Consider the following 23,174-nt stretch of genomic DNA (forward strand, 5'->3'; position numbering starts at 1 on the left):
TCTGCGCGTTGGCCCAAATTGAGAACCTTTTCCATTTGCTGCCATATAATTTCCTGGTAGATGGCTTGTGAGAGGACAAGAGAATCTGTCTTGTATCTTCTGAAATTGAATGAAGCCTGGCAATTAGGGGAAGTGGATTAGCCAAGCAGTCAGTTTCAGAAACTGTAGAGAAGGATGAAGGTCCCCTGACAGGTGAGTCGCAAGGTCCGGAACTGGGTCCAGGATCCATGGATCCTCCAACAGATGATGGTGAAGAAACGGAAACCAAATCTGTTGAGGCCAGTAGGAGGCTATAAGTATAACCTTCCTTCCCAGTGATTTTGCTTTCTGTAGAAATCTGGGTATTAATGGGAAGGGTGGAAAGGCATAAAGGAGACCCGGGGGTCAATCATGTAAAAGTGCATCTCTCGGGGGATGACTGGGAGGTGGTATCAGGGCAAAGTAGCTTCTGCATTTTGAATTGATTTGGCTGGCAAAAAGGTCACAGCAAGGCAAGCCCCATTTGCGGAAAATCAACTCCGAAACCTGTTGATTGAGAGACCACTCATGAGGGAGTAATATTGCCCTGCTTAGCTTGTCCGCTATGACATTGGATTTCCCCGGGATGTGCATTGCTAACAGAAAATGCTGGGATGACACAGCCCATTGCCAAACCCTGAGGGCTTCTTGACAAAGGGGGTAAGACTTGGTTCCACCCTGCTTGTTCAAGTACCAGACTACTGACATGTTGTCTGTCTGAATTGCTATAGTCCCTAGAGGGAGAGAGTCCTGAAAGTACTGCAATGCCAGAAGTACCGCTCTCAGCTCTAGAACATTGATGTGCAGAGTTATTCTTGATCTGTCCATGTGCCTTGGGCAGTCTTTCCCTGAAAATGCCCCCCCACCCTATCAGGGAAGCATCTGTGGTCACAGTGGCTACTGGGGAGGGGGAAAAAAGGGTCTCCCTACTGTAACATGAAGAGACGTCAACCACCACCGAAGGTCTCCCCTGCAAGAATCCGTGAAAAGAACCATGTGGTGCATTGGTAGTTTCTGGTAAGACCACTGAGTGAAAAGAAGCCATTGAAGGATTCGCATATGCATCCTTGCGAGTGGTATAGCCAGGATTGCTGCCGCCATCAAACCTAGTACTTTCAATACCTCCGCTGCTGTAGCTTTGTTCTTTGACACCAGTGAGCTGATGTTTTGGCAAAGAAGGGAGACTCTTTCGATAGGGAGATATAGAGTGGTGGTTGAGGTATCTAACTCTGCTCCTATAAAAACGGTATGCTGAGATGGCGATAAGGCAGAATTTTCGAAGTTGATCGTAATGCCTAATTGATGGCAGAGTGTCAGAGTGTATTGTGTTGCCTGACTGAATTGATGCCTGGTGGTAGCGGTGAGGAGCCAATCATCTAAGTATGGAAACACCTGGAATCCTAGATGCCTCAGGTGAGCCGTGACCACTGCCATGCATTTGGTGAACACTCTGGGGGCTGAAGTGAGACCAAAGGGCAGGGCTCGAAACTGGTAATGATTGGCTCCCAGCTGGAAGCGCAGATGATCTCTGGAGCATCTGTCCATCTTTATGTAATAGTACGCATCCTTGAGATCTATGGAGCACATCCAATCGCCTTTCCCTAAAAAGGGAAGAATGGACTGAAGCGTGACCATTCAGAACTTCTCTTTCTTTACGAACTTGTTGAGTCTGATGAGGTCTAAGATAGGTCTCCAGTCCCCTGTTTTCTTTGGTACCAAAAAGAATCTTGAGTAAGTTCTGAATCCAACTTGATCTGCTGGGACTGGTTGGATGACTCTTTTTTCTAGCAATCTGTGGACCTCTACGATTGCTTGTTCCCTGAGATTGGGTGGAACATCTGGGATTTTTTTGATAGGAATGGGAGGGGTAAAGAACAGTATGAAATATCCTCTGGAAATGATGCTTTATACCCAAGTATCCGATTTTATGTTTATCCAGGCTTCTGGGTACAAAGACAATTGACCCCCGACTGCCTCCAGAGCTGAACAGTCGGGTCCCCTTTCAGGAGCACTGGTAATTCTGACCAGAGAACTGACTCCTGTCACCCTGTTGCTGAGGACCCCCTCTGCCACAGGGGTGGCGTCTTCCGTTATAACCCCCTCCTCTCCCTCTAGAGGGGGTTTCACCATGTGTGTCATGAAAGGCTACTTGAGTTTTTTGGAACCACATCTCCCCCCCCCTAGGGCCCTTGGGGTAGGGCCGAGTAGGAGTGAAAAAAGTGGACTCCAATGGCAGATAAAGTCTTGCCTTCCTGTTCACACCTGGTTAAAGTTTCCTTTTCTTTGGGCCCAAACAGTGATGAGCCATCGAAAGGGGTATTAATAAAGGAAGACTTAAAGGGTTCCACAAAGGAACAGAGACGCATCCAGGCTCGTCTTCGAAGAGCAATGCCCGAACTAGCAGCTCTACTCGAACCATCAGCTGCATAGGATATGAGACGCATGGACGAGTTTACCACTGAGTTTAGGGTAGCGAGCTGGGCACTGACTTTGTCGGCCACCCCTGCAGCTACCATACCCTGGAGAGCATCTCCTAGCTCTTTCAGGAGATCTCTCTGTAGTCTCGTAAAATGGGTTAAGTAGTTCAGTGATCACAGAGAAAAAGTCGCTGAACTAAACATGCGCTTCCATATCTATCCATGACCCTAGAATCTCTGTTAGGGGGATGGATAGAGGTGGATGTCTCAAATACTTCCTTTTTGGTGGCTGCAGCTACCACCATGGCATCCACAGGTACTCCTTTTGTCAAAAAAGTTTTATCGACTGGGGCAGATATGAATTTATTGGGTCTACGAGGGACAGGTTCCATGGCCTCCGGTGACTCCCACGCCTTACGAGAGATCAGATCCATGAGCTCGTCATAAGGCAGAGACACCCAAGAAGTGGAAGGTTGAGACCCAAAAGCCTTCAAGAGCACAGACTCATCCTCAGTAGGGGTCTTGGACTGCCAGTCGCCCCTCTGACTAAGGATCTCTAGTATCTCTGCAAAAGAGATATCCTCAGAAAGGGACCAAGGGGACCCTTCTGACTCATCTAAGTCCGTGTCAGATGTCAAAGACTCCTGTGGGGAGTCTAAGTGCCTCATCTTGCACAGTCTCTTTCTGGGCACCTCCTCAGTGGGAGGGTCTGGGGAGGTCTCAGAAGAGCAGGGGACACCCTGTGGAGGTACTTGAGGCTCAGGGTCTCTACGCTTAGATGGGTCGGTAGATGCAGAAGTAGACACAGGAGCTTGAGGGGAGAGGGAAAGCTGAACCAATGCTGATGTTGTCTTTGGAGACAAAACTCTCCTCATAGCATCGAAGGAACTATGAGAGTACCATCCGATCCTCCCGCACCGAAACCCTGGGCTCCGAGCCTGAGGTAGGAGCCAAGCTCATCCGAGCCGAAGCCCCGAGAGGTAGAGTCGGCACCAACAAGTCAGTGCGACTATCCTCCCCGGACCCGACTGGAGAACATCAGCTCCTAGAGCCCTCGGTTGGCACTGAGGACATCCGAGTAGATGGAGCCGATAACCCAGGAGTGGATATCAGCTCCAAGGGTCCAACCACCATCGGTTCGACTTCCCTCAGCTCCGAGAGTCCAGTACAGCCCGGAGGAGAAGTAGACAAGTTTGGTTCCATGGTCTTCGGCACCGACAAGCTGGTTGGGGCCGACAACAATTTGGCAAGTCCTGGTGCCTGTAAAAGCTTCTGCACTAGCCGATCCATGTCCAAATACAAAAGGCTGACTGAAGACTTAGCTGAATGCACCGAAGGTGCTGACTGGAGCAGAGGTGAAGAAGGAACTTCGGAGACCGGCTCCAATACTGAAAGCTGGCTCTGAATCAAAGGTACACTCGGTTCCGATGACTGTGGAACCGATGACCCTCCTGAAATTTTAGCCTTTTTTGATACCTTATCTGAAGACTTGGATTTTGAAGATTTGGAAGACATACTAGCACCTTCATGGCTATTCAAAACCTCTGAAAATGATTGCTGTAGCAATCCTCTGTCTATAAGTTTCCTCCTTTTCTCCAAGAGTACTCTTGAAGAGAAGGAGTGACAAATGCTACAGGTGTCTTGGAGGTGCTTGGCCCCCAAGCAGTAGACACATTGAATATGTCCATCAGTGATGGACATTTTCTGCCCACAATCTGGGCATTTTTTAAAACCCGATTTGGGATGGGATTTCTCCCTATCCTCTGACATACTGAGAAAAAAACAGTAAATAGATTCACAAACAACTAAGCCCAACCTGGGCACTATCTACAACAGTATTATATATATATATATATATATATATATATATATATATATATATATATATATATAAATAAAAATATAATACAAATATGGGACTAAGAGTCCCACAGGAAAAAACCTAACTGCTAAAGGGATTAATAGTAGGAAAAAGGGCTAAAGACCCACACAAACTAAAAAGCCAACAAGTCCCTAATTTAAAACAATTTAAACTATCTAAACTGTCTAAACTATCTAAAAATAATAGAACTAACACACACTACATAAATATATCAAAAAGGAAAACTTTTTTAAAAATTGTTTCTAAAATGGTCCGAGCTATCTGGATCACCGAGATCTCTCTTGCCGCGGCAAACTAGATCTGGGGTAATTCTAGCAGTGCATGGTGGGATAAGGGTCTGGTCTCGAGCTACTGGCAAACCTTGAGCTTACTATCGGCCATATCGGAGCTGAGGATCGGCTCCATCCCATCAGTGAGAATAATCGGCGAGATTAACAACTTCACATCAGTAGTTAATTCAAAACTTTAAAGTCCAGAACTTAGTTGAAGTGTTGCTTTTTTAAAAGTAATAGTTGTTTATTCCAAGAGTTAGAAGTGCTTATTCCATAAGTTAAAAATATACAACATACTTAAAAAGTTGTTGCTTATTCCACAAGTTTAAAATCCACAACGTACTAGGTACGTATTAGGTAGGTAGTAGGGAATCTAGGTAATGTGACACATGTAGTATCTTGTTTTTTTTTTACTTTAACATTAATATTAGGGAAATCTGTTTAATAAGTCATGGCTTCAGTACTTACTTGAAACTTGTTCTGTAATTTTAGAATATAGAGATTTCACATATCACTCTCAGGTCCCCAACATGTTCCATATTTATGCAACATTAGGGATGAGCTAATGATTAGGGCAAAAATACATATTTTAGACAAAGCACTGAATAACAATATTATTTGCACTATTATAGCATCAAAAATTCTCCATACTTTGGCATAGGTTCAAAGTTGTATACTAAAATAGTTGAGGCCTTTATAACCCCAGCCATGCAACCCAAATGTATTCCACAAGTTATTCTGCCTTATGTTATTTTAAGGGGTGCATGTCAGTTAGGGCTTGATTTAATAGCTGCCTCTGTCAGTCAGAGACATAGGTGTCAGACCAGGGGTGAATTTCCAATTTCCATTCACTGGTCCAGGTTTCGCTTGAATAGGGTTAGGGAGGGAGATACATACTTGTCCCTTCAACATGCCCTATTTACATGAAAGCAAAGTTTAAATCCTTAAATCTAGTCGTTCTGGTACTGTCCTTTTTGTGGTTATGCAAAAGAGAAGGATTCAAGGATGCCTTGTATGCCAGGCATAAACTGCCTCTCAGCAATCTGTAAGAAACAGAGTAGAGCATAGGTATTAGGCTTTGAGGTGATCTGTATAGGATACTGTACCTGCGACCTGAATTCCTTTTATGAGGAATCTCTGTGGATATTACAGTTGTTGCATGTACCTGGTGAGGTAAATTCCATCAACGTATCCTGTACTTTGTCAACATTAACAACAACGGTGCAACACTGTAATAACAGTAACAATTAAACTGATCCCACCAAGACTTCATTGAACATTAAATGAATTCCAATTTCAACTAATAAACATAAAGTAATTGTTAAATAAAATACATTATGATTAATATAAGTCCCACTTCCAAATATTAAACTAAGTACAGTAAGCATAAACAATCCGTAGCTGCTAGATAAATGCTACAGAAAGTAAAACAGAACCCTAAAACATTGCAGTGTGCTCAAGTACTAAAACTGTGTAATGTAAAATACATGCATACATATAATACATAAGAAAGAACCATAAAAGTGGACAAAAAAACCTTAATACCACCCACAATGGGAAATAACTGAAACTCTTCTTTCTGCAATGATTTTCAGCCCATGAATACATACCTTTAACTAATGAAAATCACATTTAACATTTTAGAAAAAAACAATAAATACTGCTTTACTTAATCAGTCCCTAGGCCTCACATACAAAAGAAAAACTAACACTAGAGTTGCAAAAGATTTTTCCTTGGAATTCATATTCTTTTACTTGCCTGCCACATTCTGAGCTAACTTCATTTGACAAAATTAAAGATATTCTATGTCTGACTACCATCATCTTAGCAACTTGTTTCTCATACAAGTATGCACACCCAGGTTTATATTATCTTGTCAAAAACTACTTACAGAGAAAGGCTGCTCGTTGAACACAATGCATTGAATGTCTGTTCATCGAACGTTTACATCAGTGAATGTTTTTCATATGGAAGGGAGTTAGTTGGCCATCATTAGAAATTTGTCCTTTCCCCCACTCTAGTGTGATCTCAGAGTTGATATATATAAGTGGGGGGGGGTATGGGAGGCAGTTCGATGTGTTCTGTTTGATGAACAGCCATTTGGTGCAAGTAGTTTTCAACAAAATAATATAGACCCCACACACCAACCCAATGTAACAAATACACTAAAACTTAAACCCACCCCCCACATTAAACACCTTATACACTATCCAGCAATTAAGTACTTAAAGGATGAATTTGTATGTTAACTGAAGAACTGTATACCAAATGCATACAGAAACTGTATTCCAGTCAACAGAAAAAAGGAAAAAAAAAAGAAAAAATACGAGCTAACATTATCTGAATGATTACATACATGCAGAGATAATACCCTAACATGATGCAAGTATTCTTATGTTAAAAAAATGTTGCATCATTTTGTTCTACACTATACATGAAATATAGCCCCCACCAAAAAATAAGAAATATATATATTTTTATAGAAGTTATTTGGAGTAGTGCTACTTCATACTAGAAGACTGTATATACATTAAACTTGTGTGCGAATATTTTTACTATGGTTTTAGTGATTATTACAATGTCGATTTGCAAAATCATGCAATTAAGAGGTCACAAGACGAGAATGCTGATGACCACTTGTTCGAACACCTGGACTTGCCCCCTTTCTGGAGTCTTATTAGCACTTGTTCTTGTGTCTGCACAGATCATGAGATTTAATATTCGACCTTGTTCAAAAAAGTGGGCATCAGCAGTCTCGTCTTGCAACCTTCTGGTCAAGTGATTTAGCGATTTGTTATTGTATTGAATGCTAAAACCATAGTAAATCTGTGAACATGCATTCATACATGTTATAGAATCAGGTAAACTGAAATTACCTTGTGTATGCTGTCCTCTGTTCTACCTTGGTATCCCTGTTGCCTCTAGTACCTCCCCATGCACACACATATTCCACCTATCAAGTCCATCATGAAATGGACCACAGCCCACCAACAATACAAGTCTGAGAAACTAGGCAATTACTCATATTATGAATTATGTATTACTGTGACTCACACCGCACCAGCCATAATCTCAAGGCTGGCATTACTCATGCCTTCCTAGTGTGATGACATTATATACACAATCATCCCATTACCTTTATGAACCCTTAAACCTCGACCTATCCAGGTAAAAACTGCTGTTATGTTTAGTGCTCTGCTTTTTTTGAGTACTCTGGACTTATAACTACACTTCCCATTAAGGCACTCTTTGGTCATTTAAAAGTGCAGAGTAACACACTGAGGCCAGTGTACCTTATGTCTTCCTTTACAAAGCAATGATTACATACCGACAGGTGCCTGATCCATTCTCTGAAATGTATATCCTGCTAGTGGTAAATACACATCCTTCACATAAACATATCACTCCTCTGCACAACTATTTGAAAACTGTTGTCACTGGTACTTTCAGACATAGAGTGACTTTGAGCTCTACCTTCAAAACACTATTTTTCCCCTTTATTATTTATTTACTGTTACTAACTTCATTTGCTTCAGAGGCTTATTTCTGTATTTGGTATTCCCATTAAATCTGACATTCAGAATGGCCATTAGATTCATTACAGCTATTAAAGTTATTTGGTATAAGAGTTATTCAGTATGTAGGAGTCCCAGTCTTGCAACTTCACTATGTACCCTGCTGCTAACTATTTTAGGAATGTTGTAGGAATGCTGTTTAATTTTGTTTTTTTAACCCTAATTGCTAGCAGAATGAGTACTTTTTGTTCAGAACTGTTGTCATATGATGGAGCCTCTGACTTAAACAGTCAGAACCAAACTGCAGGTGAACAGCTATACTGAAACTTATGTAACACCTTCTTACCAGCATTATTAATTAGGTCAGCATTTTCAACATGGCACACTACTTATATTTCACTTCAGAAAGGAATTTCAGTTATATGCAACTAACATGCATTTGCATTCACTTCCTTGTTAGCTAGCTATGGGCTTTCATTATTTAAAATTGTTTAAAATATGCAGCAGTGGGCTGCCTTGGCGTGACTCGTTCAAGGACACTCTCACAAAGGCAGGCAGAGCAGATGCTGGCCGTTCGACTTGAATTCAACTTTAAGTCACACGTGGCTCAACTAGATTATTTTGGTTACACAAGTGACATGACCTTTGTTATGAAAGTAGTTTGCTCTATTCAGACTATACTAAAGTTCAATCATAAACTTCAAAAGTCATCTACAATGCCCAATACTACATGCTGCAGGCATTTCAAAGCAAAATTTTTTTATATAGTTTCTGTTTATGGGCTACATACTAAGCTAAAGCTTTTAAGTTTTCCGTAAGAAACACAGACAGGAAACCTGACTAGTTTATTAGTGATCGTACATCATGTATGTAAATAAAATAATGCAAAATCTGTTTTTATTTGTCACGGAAGTGTCCCCAGGAAATCAGAACCCACAGGCAACAGTTAACTATTGGTAAGAAGAACTGTTTGACCGACTTAATCTGCCATTTCTCTATCTAGAACTACACCAATTGTTTCGCGGCAACTGAAAGCCTGTTTCGTTTTAACTTTCTAAAGAATTGGCTCGTGACTATGGAATCAAGTTCTATTTAGATTTCTGAAAACTAATGTCTTAGGAAACATAACAGCAAATAAATAATGCAATAAAACAATATCATTTTAAGAACTTCTAAAACTGCCCTCTGAAGTGCAAAACTGAAGGAAATAAATAATGAAGTCCAAAGAACTGAAGCATGATAACTGAATAAATGGCTGACAGAAGTCTCTAGATGCATCCTGAAAATCATCAGCAACCCTTCATTGGTCAAGTATATGAGTAAGGCCAGATGAGAAATGCCAGATGATAGGATAATGACAGTCTTTCTAGATAAACAGGACCAAGGTCAGAGAGAGCTAAGCAGGTTAAAAGTAATATCTTGAATTCCAGTCTCAAACCCACTGGCAAATAATGTAGCTTTCATGGAGCTGGTGTGAGATAATCTGTTACAAGTAATACCCTGAATATCACACTAAAGCAACTGGCAGATAGTGAAGCTTTCACAGGTATGAGATGACATGTTAGAGTTAACACTCTGAATATCACTCTAAAAACTTTTAACAGATAGTAAGGCATTCATGGTACAGGTGTGAGATGATCTGTTAAAATTAATACTCTGAATAACACCATAAAGCCACTATTAGGTAGTGTAGTTTTCATAGCACAGGTCTGAGATGATCTGTTAAAATTAATACCCAGAATATAATCCTAAAGCAACAAACAAATAGTACAGGTGCAAGATAAACTTACTGATGGAATTCTGTGAACAACCTGGCAGCAGAGCTCTGAGCCTTCTGGACGTAGAAGTCAGCATATGATTATCTGTGGAAAAGGACACTGCAATAAGCCAAATATGAAGAGACTGCCACATTTTTAAGTTGCCAAACAGCTTTGATACCATGGTATTCCTAGCAAATCTCTTTAATGAATTAATTGTTCTCTGGTTGATAATGAGTTTTCCCTTATTGTCATTAAGCCAGGCATTTCCTGTCATCAGCCTGTGTCTTCTTATTCCTAGATGTTTCTTTTTTAGCAAATGTTGATACTAACTTCATGGGGTCAAATGATTTACAACAATACTTTTTCTATCTTGTTCTGCTACCATTTCTTTTCATGAGAGATGCAAATAATGAAGTTACTTTAATGTTGCTCATCTTTTTCCTAACCGCTCTAAAGCATTTTCAGAAGGTGTACATCTGATTCCAGAGGCTAAAAATGATTATTTATAGCAGTTTGTTACAATGCTTATTAGTTTTTATCGTTTTATATATTGCGTTTGTCTTCTGCCTATTTTTGTCTCACAGAAACCTATGCCATATTGCTTACATTTTCACATACATAATAATTCATACCAACTCATTGTTTTTCAATCACTTTGCTTACATAAATTGCACACACACACACACACACACACACACACACACACACACACACACACACACACACACACACACACACACACACACACACACACACACACACACACACACACACACACATTCCCTCTCTCAAAGCAGGTCAATGTTGCAATTGCATACAAAGAATTGCAATAAATTAACTAACATGCCTCATTTATTTTCTGTTATGTCATATTACAGCAAATTCTGCTTACCCCTCTCTTACTCACTCTTTTGTGATCACCTTTCATTTTAACCTTTTGTAATCTCCACATTTTAAAACAGTTCCCCTTGTTTGTTTATACTGAAGAAACCTTCAGATAAATCAATAATTATTTTTCCAAATCTCACATTAACAAAGATGAAACAACATTAGGCAGGTTAGGGCAACTGATAAAGATGACCATTTGGGGTTCGCCTTTTACCCCATTCAAGCATGTTCCACGTCCATAAAGGAAACTAAATATCTCTTTCCTCAAAATGATAAATATCTACTGTATGCAAAACGTAAGTGTCTACGGTCTTCTGTTTCTGAGTTTGTACAGTAAAATTAATCAAAACATCACTTATAAAATGAAGCCACAATGGTCGCATCTCTTTTGAAGCTTTTCATTTACCATTGTTGTTGCCTAGTGACCTTGCAGAGGAGGCCTTTACACAATCTGCTTTTCTTATATCCACGGTTTCAATAATATAGTTGCTGACTGTCTCTTTAACAGTAAGACAAGCCTCATGTTTTTATCAAATAATACAGAAGGTTGAACAAAACTTCTTTATAAGTATATGAGATCAACACTGGCATTTGTTTTATGTACAGTTAAAGTTTTGGGAAGTGTCACTAACTGAATAGGAATAAAACTCTTAATCTTCATTTCCTGTTTCAATTGCACATAAACTAATTGCTGAAAACATTCCTTTCTCACTGTCTTGAGTTGTAAAACAGTCAAGTCTCAACAAAATGTAAAATAAAAAAGGTGGGGGTGGATTCAAAGAAATCTAAACAGTTTACAGTGCATTCTGTACAAACATAACCAACTTTGTATGCGCATTGGTAGTTAATTATTAATATACACTTGTGGAAATGATGCTTTTGATTTTAGCCTCCTTAGTGGTTTCCTGATTAGGGCAGTTTCCTTTCATAAGCAAAATATAATGTAGATGCAGAAAAAATAACACACATGATTTGTGATTTGGCACTGATCCCAGCTAAAGATACACTATCAGTCCATTCTGTCTCATACTGCATTCATTTGAAATTTTTTCTGATTTTTTTTTTTAAGAAAAAATTTGAAGAACCAGGTTAAAAACAAACTTTCTCTGACTAAACTCCCTAGAACAGTTTATGTAACCACAATGCATCCCTGGAGCTCTTTATTTTTAAGGACTATTCTGCCAACTGAACTCTAGTTATGTTAATGTACTGAAACTTCTGTATATAGCCTGACAAACTTTAAAAATGTTTTTCTGTTAGCAATGTAAAAATACTGTACTGTATGGATGTTTTATACCTTTGTAAACAGTCACCCATTTCATGCATGTACATAAGTTTTGTCTCTGCTCTGTCATTGTATCTTAGCAAAATCTCTGCATATATATGGAGCTTTTCTCCCCGGGCCTCCACTGAAAAAGGACAACTTGTCCAGTCAGACTTTCCCAGTAAACAAGTGTAAAACAAAATAAAATAAATAAATAAGAACGACGAACATTTAAAAATATGTGTATATATATATATATGTGTGTGTGTGTGTGTGTGTGTGTGTGTGTGTGTGTGTGTGTGTGTGTGTGTGTGACAAAAGGAAATATCGCCAGCCTAGCTATCTGGAATTTTGTAAATAATTACATGTCATTAGTGAATATTAATATGATTTATACAGAAGTGTGACAGAAAGAGACACTGCCAGCCCAGCTATCTGGAATTTTGTAAATAATTATATGTTTGTTGTGAATGTCAACAAGATTCATATGCTTGTGTTAGAAATGTATCAGAACTGCATGTTGTCTGTATATCAAACTGCTGGTACAGAAGTATGTGTGAAAAGGGTTTGTACAGCACTGAGTTTAGAGGTGTGACCACAGTGTACCTGCTGGATTAGAATAGAAATGTATATAAACTATTATTGCTGTGTGAATGTACATGTTTTAATAGTGAGAACTGGCACACAGAAGGTTAACTTTCAAAAATTCAGAAAAATAGTTGAAATTAACAATGTAATAAAAGAATGTAATCTTTCAGTTTCAGTCAACAGGTGACAGGATGTCTATACTAGGGGACTCTCTGTGTTGCCTCTAAAGAGAGATAATTACTAGGCTTGAGCTGTAGAAGTGTTTTATTGTTATAGGACTTCCAGGATCTGCAAACATCTGAGGAAAAGCCTTGTTTATATATTTTCACAGGTAGATGCTAAATGCTACCTCAATGGTTGTTTTTGAGCTTGGGAACTGAAGTCAGATGACAAGACATGATGTTATTCTGCAAGTATCCCAGCAATAACTTTTGGAATATTAATTTAAGAAGTCTCTGAGAGACAGACTGTGCATTTTGTAATTGTCTTTGACCTGACAGCATCAGCTGGGAAAACCCACTCATCACATCTGACTTGCCTTGTGGTAGCAGTAAGTTTTTAGGGTATATTAATTATTTTAGATTCAGTAAGGGATATAGTGAAGATTAGTTTAGATGTTTCCTGTATTTATTTGAGACTCTACTGCAATGCTGTTTTAAATATTTCCTGTGATTTTGAACTCTGGAATTACTGTGATGATTTACTGAGTATTTACTTGTTCTTTTATTATTATTTATTGTTAAATATATTTAAACATATCTTTGTAGCTGATATTTGTGAGAGATATTTAAGCTTTTAGAGTACTTGCATATCTATTTGGTGACACTGTGCAGGCCACTCCTGATAGCCTTGCTCTTGGTCAAATTACCATTTTTATTAATAGTAACATTACACAGTAAGATTGGACACCCTTTGTTAAGAGCCATAAAGTAGCTGATAAGGAGTAGGCTGGTGACGGTGAAAACTACCTTAAAGTCAGGGCAGAAGGAAGCATAGCTACTAAACCTGTTCCAACCTTTCCCAGGTGTGTGTGTGTGTGTGTGTGTGTGTGTGTGTGTGTGTGTGTGTAAATTAAACCTCAAAGTATGTGTGTGTGTCAGCTACTTGCGTAGGGACACGGAGCACTGGTTGGACAGTGAGGGTGCTGGAGGTCTTGGTTTGGCCACTCAGCTGAGATCTCAACTCTATAGCTGTGCCAGTGGGGAGTCTTATTGGGGATCTGGAGAAATAGGGAGAAACCAGCCCCAGACTGACTGTGGTCTCTGTGTGCTCTTAACGGAAATTACATTTTACTGTGTGTGTACTTGTCATCCTCCCAGTGTGTACGTCCCCCACTGTTGCCGGTGGTGAGGATTGAGGCTCCTTGATTATTGGGCCAGTGCTGGGGTTTCACAGTGTGTTTAACTGAATGATGCAGGAAAAGAGCATCTTCCTGACTCCCTGAGGATTGACTCACATCCTTGGCATTGGAAGAAAGGCTAATCAAGGAAGGTTCAAATGACTAAAGGTCACTAAATGTGGAGATGTGTGATGGATTTCTCTCTGCAGGATCATCCTCTAGATTCACCCCTTATCATCTAACTTATTTTATCATGATCTCACTGAATTCTATGATGTACTGAGAGTGGTATTTGTTTCCATAAATCTAGAAACTCCTGTCTAATGTGATTCAGTATGTAGAGTACTCTTGGCCTTTCTAAAATGGCTGCTTCCTTTATTTCTGTATGGTTAGCTTTATAGTTAATATTTTTTTTTCATCTGGCATAGTTTCCTATTATTGAAAGAATGCTATGAGTTTTCTGCCCAAAACATCATGTCTGTCCACTCCTGATTGCCATCCCATCTAATCTTCTCCTGCTTGTCAAGCTTTTGAGAAAATTAGTTCATATCAATATACTTAATTAAGCCAGCATGTAATGGCCTTTAAATAATGCAAAACAAAGCTTTAATACACATTTTAGAACATGTGTCTCTGTATTAGGTTACTGACTCCCATTTTCCCAAATGTGGACAAATGTAGCTTTATAGTCACTGTCTTTATGGATCTCAAGTTGGCCTTTGATTCATATCTTTCGAACTATGCCTTTCTTTTGAACACCACCTTGGCTTTGAGGAAACTCCATTGATCTGATTTAATAGCTATTTTTAAGGTGTAATCTGCCAGTGTCTCATTTGCTTTTCTCCAAGGCTCAAAGCTGGGCCATTTATTTTTATATTACTTATCAGTAAAGTTTTGTTGGACATTCCTAATCATCAACGTTCAATTCATGCAGGTGTTTTGTTGTTTCTAACGCATAGAAAGTCTGATTCTTGGATAAATAAGGTACTTCAAAAGGGCCTTATCAATCTCTGGTAGCAGTTAGATGGAATGAGTTAAACGTCAACTCAGGCTGTTCCCCAACACTTTGCAAATTCTTTCCCAAATGACCTTCATAGTCCACTGGGATAAATGACTGTGCTGAGAAGTTTAGATATCTTAAACGGTAGTTTGCCCTTTCTCTTTCTTTCAGTTGCAGTACCGATTTTTCATACAGAAAAATATCATTGTTCAACTGAAATTCATCTGCAAACTCGGTAGGATTCTTACACCTCAGGCTAGTTGGAATATTAATAAGTTCATTTTGCTTCCTATATTGGAACACATTCTACCCTTGCTGTTTTTAGCTCATCACATAACACAGCACTGCACTACCCTAAAAATGTGTCTTTCTTTCTAAGACAACTGAGAATACCACTACTTCTCGTTGCAGAGGTCAAAATGGCTTTTCATTACAGAGAGGACAGCCCTATTCCTGGCAACTGTAGTTTTAAACTCCATTATTATGCTTTGTTTCTGTCACAAACAAATAAAATCAAGTTCCATTCATCAGTCACTTAAGTGACAAAGCTACGGAGATAGCAATTGTATGAGGTCTGTATTTGGACTGCAGTCAACTGAACATGTTTTCTCCAGATGTGAATCATCTATTTGACAATGATTCCTTACCTAAGAAACAGGCCTCTGTTATCATGATTTTGAAATGACATATTAGAGCATCTGACTGATACTTCTGTCTGTAATTATTTCATAATGCAAGCTAACCCCTCCTGTTAGAGATACTTGAATGTCTCAAGCTTCCTCATCTCCTTGAGTACCTCACTCATAGTCCCCACTGCTATGATTCTGATATTAGTTACTGCTTACAACATTCCTTAGTGTTTCTACTCTTCTTTGGATTGTTATTCTTTATAGGACATAGTCCATATTTTGGTCTGTCAGATGTTTTAGGAATCACATTTGTAGATACTATTGATGTATTTTATACCAACATTGCTTTATATTATTTGTGTTTATTGGTACTCCATTTTGTTGTTTTTTACTCCCCTTGTACTGCTTTTTTATTATTCCTGAAATGTAATACTCTGTACAATAAATAAATAAATAGATTATGTCTATACCCTCATGTTGACTACATTCTGACATTGTATAATTTACTAATGTGTTCAATACTAAGTTACTTCTCCTTCATACATCTTGCCTCCCCCCATAGCGGTCTTTCTTCAGCTCCATCGCAATCAAACATATAAACACAAAACCATATGTTTTGTTGTCAGATAACAAAAGAACTTCCCACATAGTCTACAGTGCTTTCCCATCATATGAAGTTTTATCTCCTTTCATTCTGTGAATACAACCCAAATATTCCATTCTTCTTGACATTTTGATAGCTTTATTTTGTCAGTCTCTGCTTTTGGCCTCCTGGATGAGACAAGATTTTCCTGATGCATATTTATCAGTGCTCTAAGCAATGATGGAATCACTTCAGCATCTCTTGACGCCCATTAGCAATACATCACAGCTTAAGCTACTGACTATACTTAGGGATGAATATAACTTTCAGAAACATTCTCTCCACTGTCTTTCCCATGATTACCTTTATGTGCATGAATGCTATCCCTCCTACATTTTGCTCAACAAAATGCTTAACCTTCCATCACTTTATTTGTTAAACCGTAGCTATTATTCATTTCTCTGCCCCATAAATTACACAAGATCTCATAGAAACCTTTTTCCAATAGCTGTAAATACCATACATGTCAGTGCTGTCAACCAGTGTAATAGCTCCTACAAATATGAGATATGGGGTAGGCTATTAATACTGAAGCCTGACAACCCTAGTTAGTAGCTTTCTACCAAACACCTGCTGTGTGTGATTATCAACATTCATTTATGAAGCCATGATATTCCCACTGATTCATAAAACAATGATGGTTCTGTATTGTGCACCATCAGCTCCTCTCTATTGTGAATCCTAATAGTATGCACTCAGGGCAGCTACCTCCTCACCTCACCCTAGCTATGATCTTAGTAGCATCCTTTCTGTTACCAGTCAGTCTCCTGCTGAAGTTCAGATACACCATATCCACAGAGCATCTTATGGTCATCTTAGTAGTGCCCCATTCACAAACCAAACTCTTCACATATCCCTTTATTCCTTTTTTATATTGACTGTTTTAGGATAGTGTTCCTTATTGACTTTCAAGGGCTACAAGAACTGTTTTGAGTTTTTACTGAATAGGATTTAGGTAGTTTGCATAGGTTTTACAAATGGAGTGTTTTTGTAAGTTTCTCTCTCTCTTCTTACCTTTTGTAATGCTTGGTGTTTCTCTGATCTGTTCAAGTTTCCTATTTATGTCTGTTGCTCTTTGAGGGGGGTAAGTCTGATCAACCTGGGATAACTAATACACATTTACAGCTGAACAATGTTGTTTATATTGACTAAAGGGTAACTCTTGTGAAGTCATCTTTCTTTATGGTGTTTGCCATTAAATAATACCTTATGTAGAGGCATGTTAAACTGTGCTTTTAAATTTTTCTTTTTATTATGGTTTTAATAATACATTATTGAACCAGGAATATATAAACAAGAACATTTATCATAGAACATTCTATAGAATGGAGAGTGGAAACCATAGTGAAATAATAAATACTTATCCTTTCTAAGCTTAAGGGATAATCTCCAAAGTAATTTTCTATACAGTCTTACAGTCAAAAGAAGTTTTATTTTAACTTTGCATTGACTTTAAAAGCTTTCATGCTTAAATGAATTTAGAATGGGAATAGTACTAATGTGAGAAAAGGAGATCACCACAATCAGTATAAAGTATTTTATTAAAGCACTGCAAATCAAAATTACAGAGCAGGACTCTGCAGAATGAAATTCAAGGTAAAGTCAATTGCTTATACTCCATGAGAAGGGGTTTTATTCAGCTTTAACTCATTACTTGGAATGTCTTTTTATAACTATAAAATCAGCATTTGTTAATAAACTGAGTGTATCTTATAAATGTCATTTACTAAGCTGATTTTGAATGGTGTGTTATAGTGACACATTGGTTCAAACACAAAGATCACAGGTATTCAGACGCTGTCTTCCTTTAGATCGGTGTCATTTAAGAGGTAGCATTATTTTACTGTCAGCCTAGCTTTATAACTGAGAATACTAATGTCTAATATCTCATGATTGTTAATGTATATATTTTTTTTATTTTTCTGCCCCTGTCTTAATTTTTCAGGACTCAAAGATCCTTCTCAACAAAAAAGAGCATATTTAACATCACAGCAGGACAACCTCATACTCTGCAGATGCGAATTAATAGCTTCATTGAAGATGTAAGCAGCAGAAAAGATTTAAAATCAACAGCCCAGACACCAGAAGTTCCTGAGCGCATTTCAACACCAATTGGGATGCGCAAAGTCAAGACAGAGTCCTCTATTGCAGACATCAACATGTCCAACATAAAACTTTCCATAGCAAAAAGGCTGAGCATATCTAGGGAGCCAAGTCAAGAAGGATTTACAAGTGACAATAGCACCAATGTGGCATCGGTAAATCAGGACAAGGCAAGTGAAGATGGAAATGCAAGAGAAGTTTTCCAACAAAATGCATCACTTCAGCCTCTCTCCAATTTTTTGGAAAACCCAGACATTGACACAGAGGCCTTTGCACCAGATGGGAACCTTCGGACAATGCACACATTGCCAAATTTTATGGATTCGCTTGCAGAAGCTAAGAAGGCCCGCTACATTCGTTACAGAGGATTTCCAGAGTCTGAGAGAGAACTCACTGTTACTGAAATATTTGGGCAAGAAAGGAAATCATTTCAGAGGAGTTCTCCTGGAGAAGATGTAGCTAAAACATTAAAAGGTCTCAAAACCTTATGAAGAAATGCTAATTTGCAAACACAGAAAAGTGCATACAGCTCTTCTACAAGAAGTACTGACTTTCATGACTTTATAATATACATGAATTTGTAAAAATGAAACAAATGCTACTGTTTAAAACACATATTCACTTTTGCATCACTATGTAAGCAGAGCATACATTTCATTCCAAAATGATTACGGGAAATACATGTAATCTGATATTATTAGGGAATATCCTTGCAAATACTAGATAGAAAAGGAGAATTCAGTGAGTTATAATAGCTGGAAAATAAAAACACATCATTAATACAACTTCTGAACATTTAAAACTATAGCACTCTCTTATAACATTGTAGCAGGGAGTCAGAAAGAAACGTATTTTGTCATTTTTCATAACAGGACAAATTCCGGTATTAGAAGTCATATAACTAATGCTATTTAAATCTTTGTATAGGCTTAATGTAATTATTTAATAATGTACACTCCATTGAATAGGTTTAACTTTATGAGGAACATCAGTAATTCTTCGAGAAACAATTCCTAATTTTTATGCAGAAATCACAGAGCTATGCGTAAGTATGAATCAAGCTTGGAGGGAATTAGATATGATTTCTGGATGATGTGAATGATGGGCTCATGCTGGTATTTTTAAATTTAAGGCAAAAATTGTACCCAGGGTGTTTTTATTTATTTCATTTCCTTTTGCTGAAGAAGAAATAGCAGCATGAATGTCACTCAGTGTCCAAGGTAACAGCATAAAGGTCATTAGAATGCATGCATGAAAAGTATCTGTTTGCTAACATTCAATAACTCTTGGGCAGGTATGGGTACAACATGGGGCAGATGCATGTAAAAATTCTTGGCATGAACTATGTGCTTTTGACACGTGTAGCCTGTCAATGCAGAACTGCAGACTAGCTAGTTCATGGGTATGTAAGGCAGAGCTGGGATGAGAAGGCAGGGACTATCATGTCACAACTAGCATGGCATCACAAGTATCACTTGCCTCTGTACTGTCTGCTTTCCAGGCTTCTCAGCAATGCCTTCTTCACATTATATATCACAACTGGTTTCCTCTTCTCCATCAGTATGGAAATCAGATGCAAACTGCATCTGTTGCATGGACTATAACCTAGGTATATTGTGAAATGATATTGTATAAGGCAGAATCATTTAGAATTTGTTTAGAATGACCTTAAAAATCTGAGGAAAGGTAGGCTAGGGGGCTAGGGGGTCAGTAGAATTAGAACATGACTGGGAAATGACAGAGTGAGAAAAAGAACATGTTCATAACATGGAGCATGATTTGTAACATGACAACAGAGAAGAGATGTGGAAGATATAATTATTTACTACATTGAGTCTAAACATTAAGATAACAATTGTGAGAAGTAAGAGGGAGATAATTTCTTATACAAAACATTATGAAGAACATAGCAGCAACGGAAGGTTATGGAATATGGTTTATGACTCTCATGTGACTAGTGAAATCTGATTTACCTCAACTTATGCACTGAAAAGGACTGAAACAGGGAACAAGGTGAAATGGGGGTGGGTGAGTCCCCTTTACCCCTATGGAGGAAGCTCTATACCTGCATATGCTTTAATATTATAATACCATCTGAGGTTGTGCACCCTTGAGAAACATTAAAAAAAATTCACAACTGAATCTATTTATTTTATTAGGTGCATAGAAGACATAATTAGAACCTGCTACACTTTCTGGATGTGCAGCAAAGCACTGACAGGCCTTACTGCATTTCCAAGTTGGAGCAGCTGCATAGGATGGACACTGAAAGCTGCTACTATGCCTTTAAGACAAAATACTAGCTTATTTAACCAACAATACAAGGCCCTGTCCTTGTGGTACCCAGTTTCCAGGTTATGCAACTCTGTTTTTTGCTACACAGACCAGGTTATCCAATAATTCCTAAAGTCAGTTTGCCTTCTAATGGCAAAACATATCTACCAATTTGCAATGTTTCACATCTACATACTAATAATTTAGATAACTTTATTATGTTTAAACTAAAATGGAAAAAGAAAGAAAAACTTATAAACAAAATGATTCATGTGCAGAATGTACAGAATCCATAAATATGTTCTGAAAACAATAGCACTTAAAACAGAAGAATTTAAAACATAGTACAAGATCAGCTCTAACTGCTGTTAGTTTGGTAGCCGGTAGCTGCAATGATATATTTTTTTTTCAGCATGGGTACTGACCTCAATTGCATGAGTAAAACTGGATTTACAACAGGCATGCTGATTGGTTTACCCATTCTAGAATATTAATGAGATTATATTGTGCAACAGAAAAAAGAAAATGTCCCAAAAGGATAGTTAGTCTTTTATCTGAATTCAATGAAACATTACTCCATAGGTATGAATCTGCTTCTCCAGAGGAAAAAGTTGAACAAAGGTTGTTTTCTCAAACAATCTTTGTTTCTTAGGATGATCTCTTATACAGATCTTCAAAAGTTACAAACTTTGTAACTTGGGATATTTTCAATTAGTCCTAAGACATGACTTGTTTAGGTAGGATAGATATCTAGGAAGGCAAAATAATGGCTTCTTCAAAACTTGTGTAATAGGAAAAAGTAGATGTTAACAAGGACTGCATGGGTTTGAAAGGAATGATGCAGAGAAAACATGGACTGGAAAAATGAAGACATGGACAGTAGCTTGAAGTATGACAAAGAGCTAGATAAATGAGGAGCAATGTGGGATAGACAAATAATACTACAAACTGTTTTTTAACCTCTGAAGAAGCTTAGAGAAAGTAGACCAATAGTTCAAGGAAATTGCTGGAGGTGCAAGCAAATCTGTTGCTATGCATGTGTGGCAGAACTGTGGGACAGTGAGTGTGTTATGGAACAACTTGTAAAATATGCAGAGGAGTATATGAGAAAGAGTCCCCAGGGACATGATAGTCATGTACCAGCCATACCAAAACAAAACTGGAAAAGAGGAGATATCTGTAAGTAATATACCATAAATAAGAAATAATTACAATTAAATATTATGAAATACTCATGCACATAGATTTCTCTAATTATATATTGTTTGAGAGGGCAATGACTGAGAAAAAGGTTATAAAGAGCAGTGGTAACATTTAATGTAATATAAAAGCAACAGAGTGTTTCCGTTTATGGACTATTTATAATATACAAATGGTGATTTAATATTTTCATCTAGCAAGACAACAGTGTGTGTACACATTTGTGTAAATGTTTCTGTATTTAATACAATAAAAATGACTGAGAAAAATAATCCGTTTTCTCTACAATTCAGTAATACATTTTTGTTATTAAGTGGGGAAAAAGTAGAATGAATGTACCAATTTCTTTAATGATCTAGAGTCATTTCAAAAGAAGAGCAGTAAGCAAGTCAAAACGTTTTTTATGATACAATTTGCTGTTTTCTGAATAAAATAAAATGGCAATAAGCTTTGAATTTCTAGTGACTATTGCATACCTTAAAAATAACATGATATCACCATGCAATAGTGATCACTCTGCTGCATGAAAGGACAAATGTACTTGAAGAAAAATTGTACTCAGACTTCAGAGTAAGCTAAGACATACTGACAGAGTGTTAGAGTCATTCCTTATATAATTACAGGATTTATAATTACTGCCACAATTAAAACTAAACTAAAAAAAAAAAAAAAAAAAAAAAGAAAACTCAAGCTCCATGGGACCAGAAAGATACCTGTTAGTTTCTTCTACAGAAACCCTATCCAAATCCCTAGCAACTGTGTGAAACAAAAATGAATAAGTACACAGAGACAATCCTGACCTATGATAACAAGCTGTAGTAGTGTTCCTAATCTGTGATGACAATATGTAATGGTATTCTCGATCACTGATGATGGACTGTAGTGGTATTTCTGATCTATGATGATGGCTGTAGTGGTATTTCTGATCTATGATGATAGGCTGTAGGGTATTCCTGATCTGTGATGATTGGCTGTAGGGGCCTTCCTGATTTATGATGATAGGCTGTAGTGGTATTCCTGATCTATGATGATAGGCTGTAGGGGTATTTTTGATCTCTGGTGATTGGCTGTAAGGATATTACTTATCTATAAAGATAGGCTGTAGCAGTATTCTTGATCTATCATGATAGGCTGTGATGGTATTCCTGATCTATGATGATAGGATGAAGGGGTATTCCTAATTTATGATGATAGACTGTATGGGTATTCCTGATCTATGATTTATTTATTTATTTATTTCGCATTTGTTTACCAAAAAAGTCCAACTGGGTCATGAGGTACGTGTATTCAGAGGAGGCCCGGGGAGAAAAGCTCCAGATGCATATGGGTATTATACTATTCCCTAGTAGCTTAGTTAATTAGAGCAAGGGAGATGTGGTGA

General features: G+C 38.0%; 1 protein-coding gene across 1 annotated transcript in view; it reads left to right on the forward strand.

Moving 5' to 3' along the window:
* The window catches only part of LOC122813218 (coiled-coil domain-containing protein 190-like), a 199,291-nt gene extending 176,468 nt beyond the window's left edge, over positions 1–22,823 (forward strand). The window contains exon 4 of the mRNA XM_044085403.1: positions 18,162–22,823. Within this exon, the coding sequence (XP_043941338.1) occupies positions 18,162–18,810 (649 nt within the window). The 3' untranslated portion in view covers positions 18,811–22,823. The remainder of the gene's footprint in view (positions 1–18,161) is intronic.
* The last annotated feature ends 351 nt before the right edge of the window (positions 22,824–23,174 follow it).

This window comes from Protopterus annectens, chromosome 10.part0 (assembly GCF_019279795.1).
Source record: "Protopterus annectens isolate FY-2018-M chromosome 10.part0, PAN1.0, whole genome shotgun sequence".
In the NCBI taxonomy this organism is placed as follows: Eukaryota; Metazoa; Chordata; order Ceratodontiformes; family Protopteridae; genus Protopterus; species Protopterus annectens.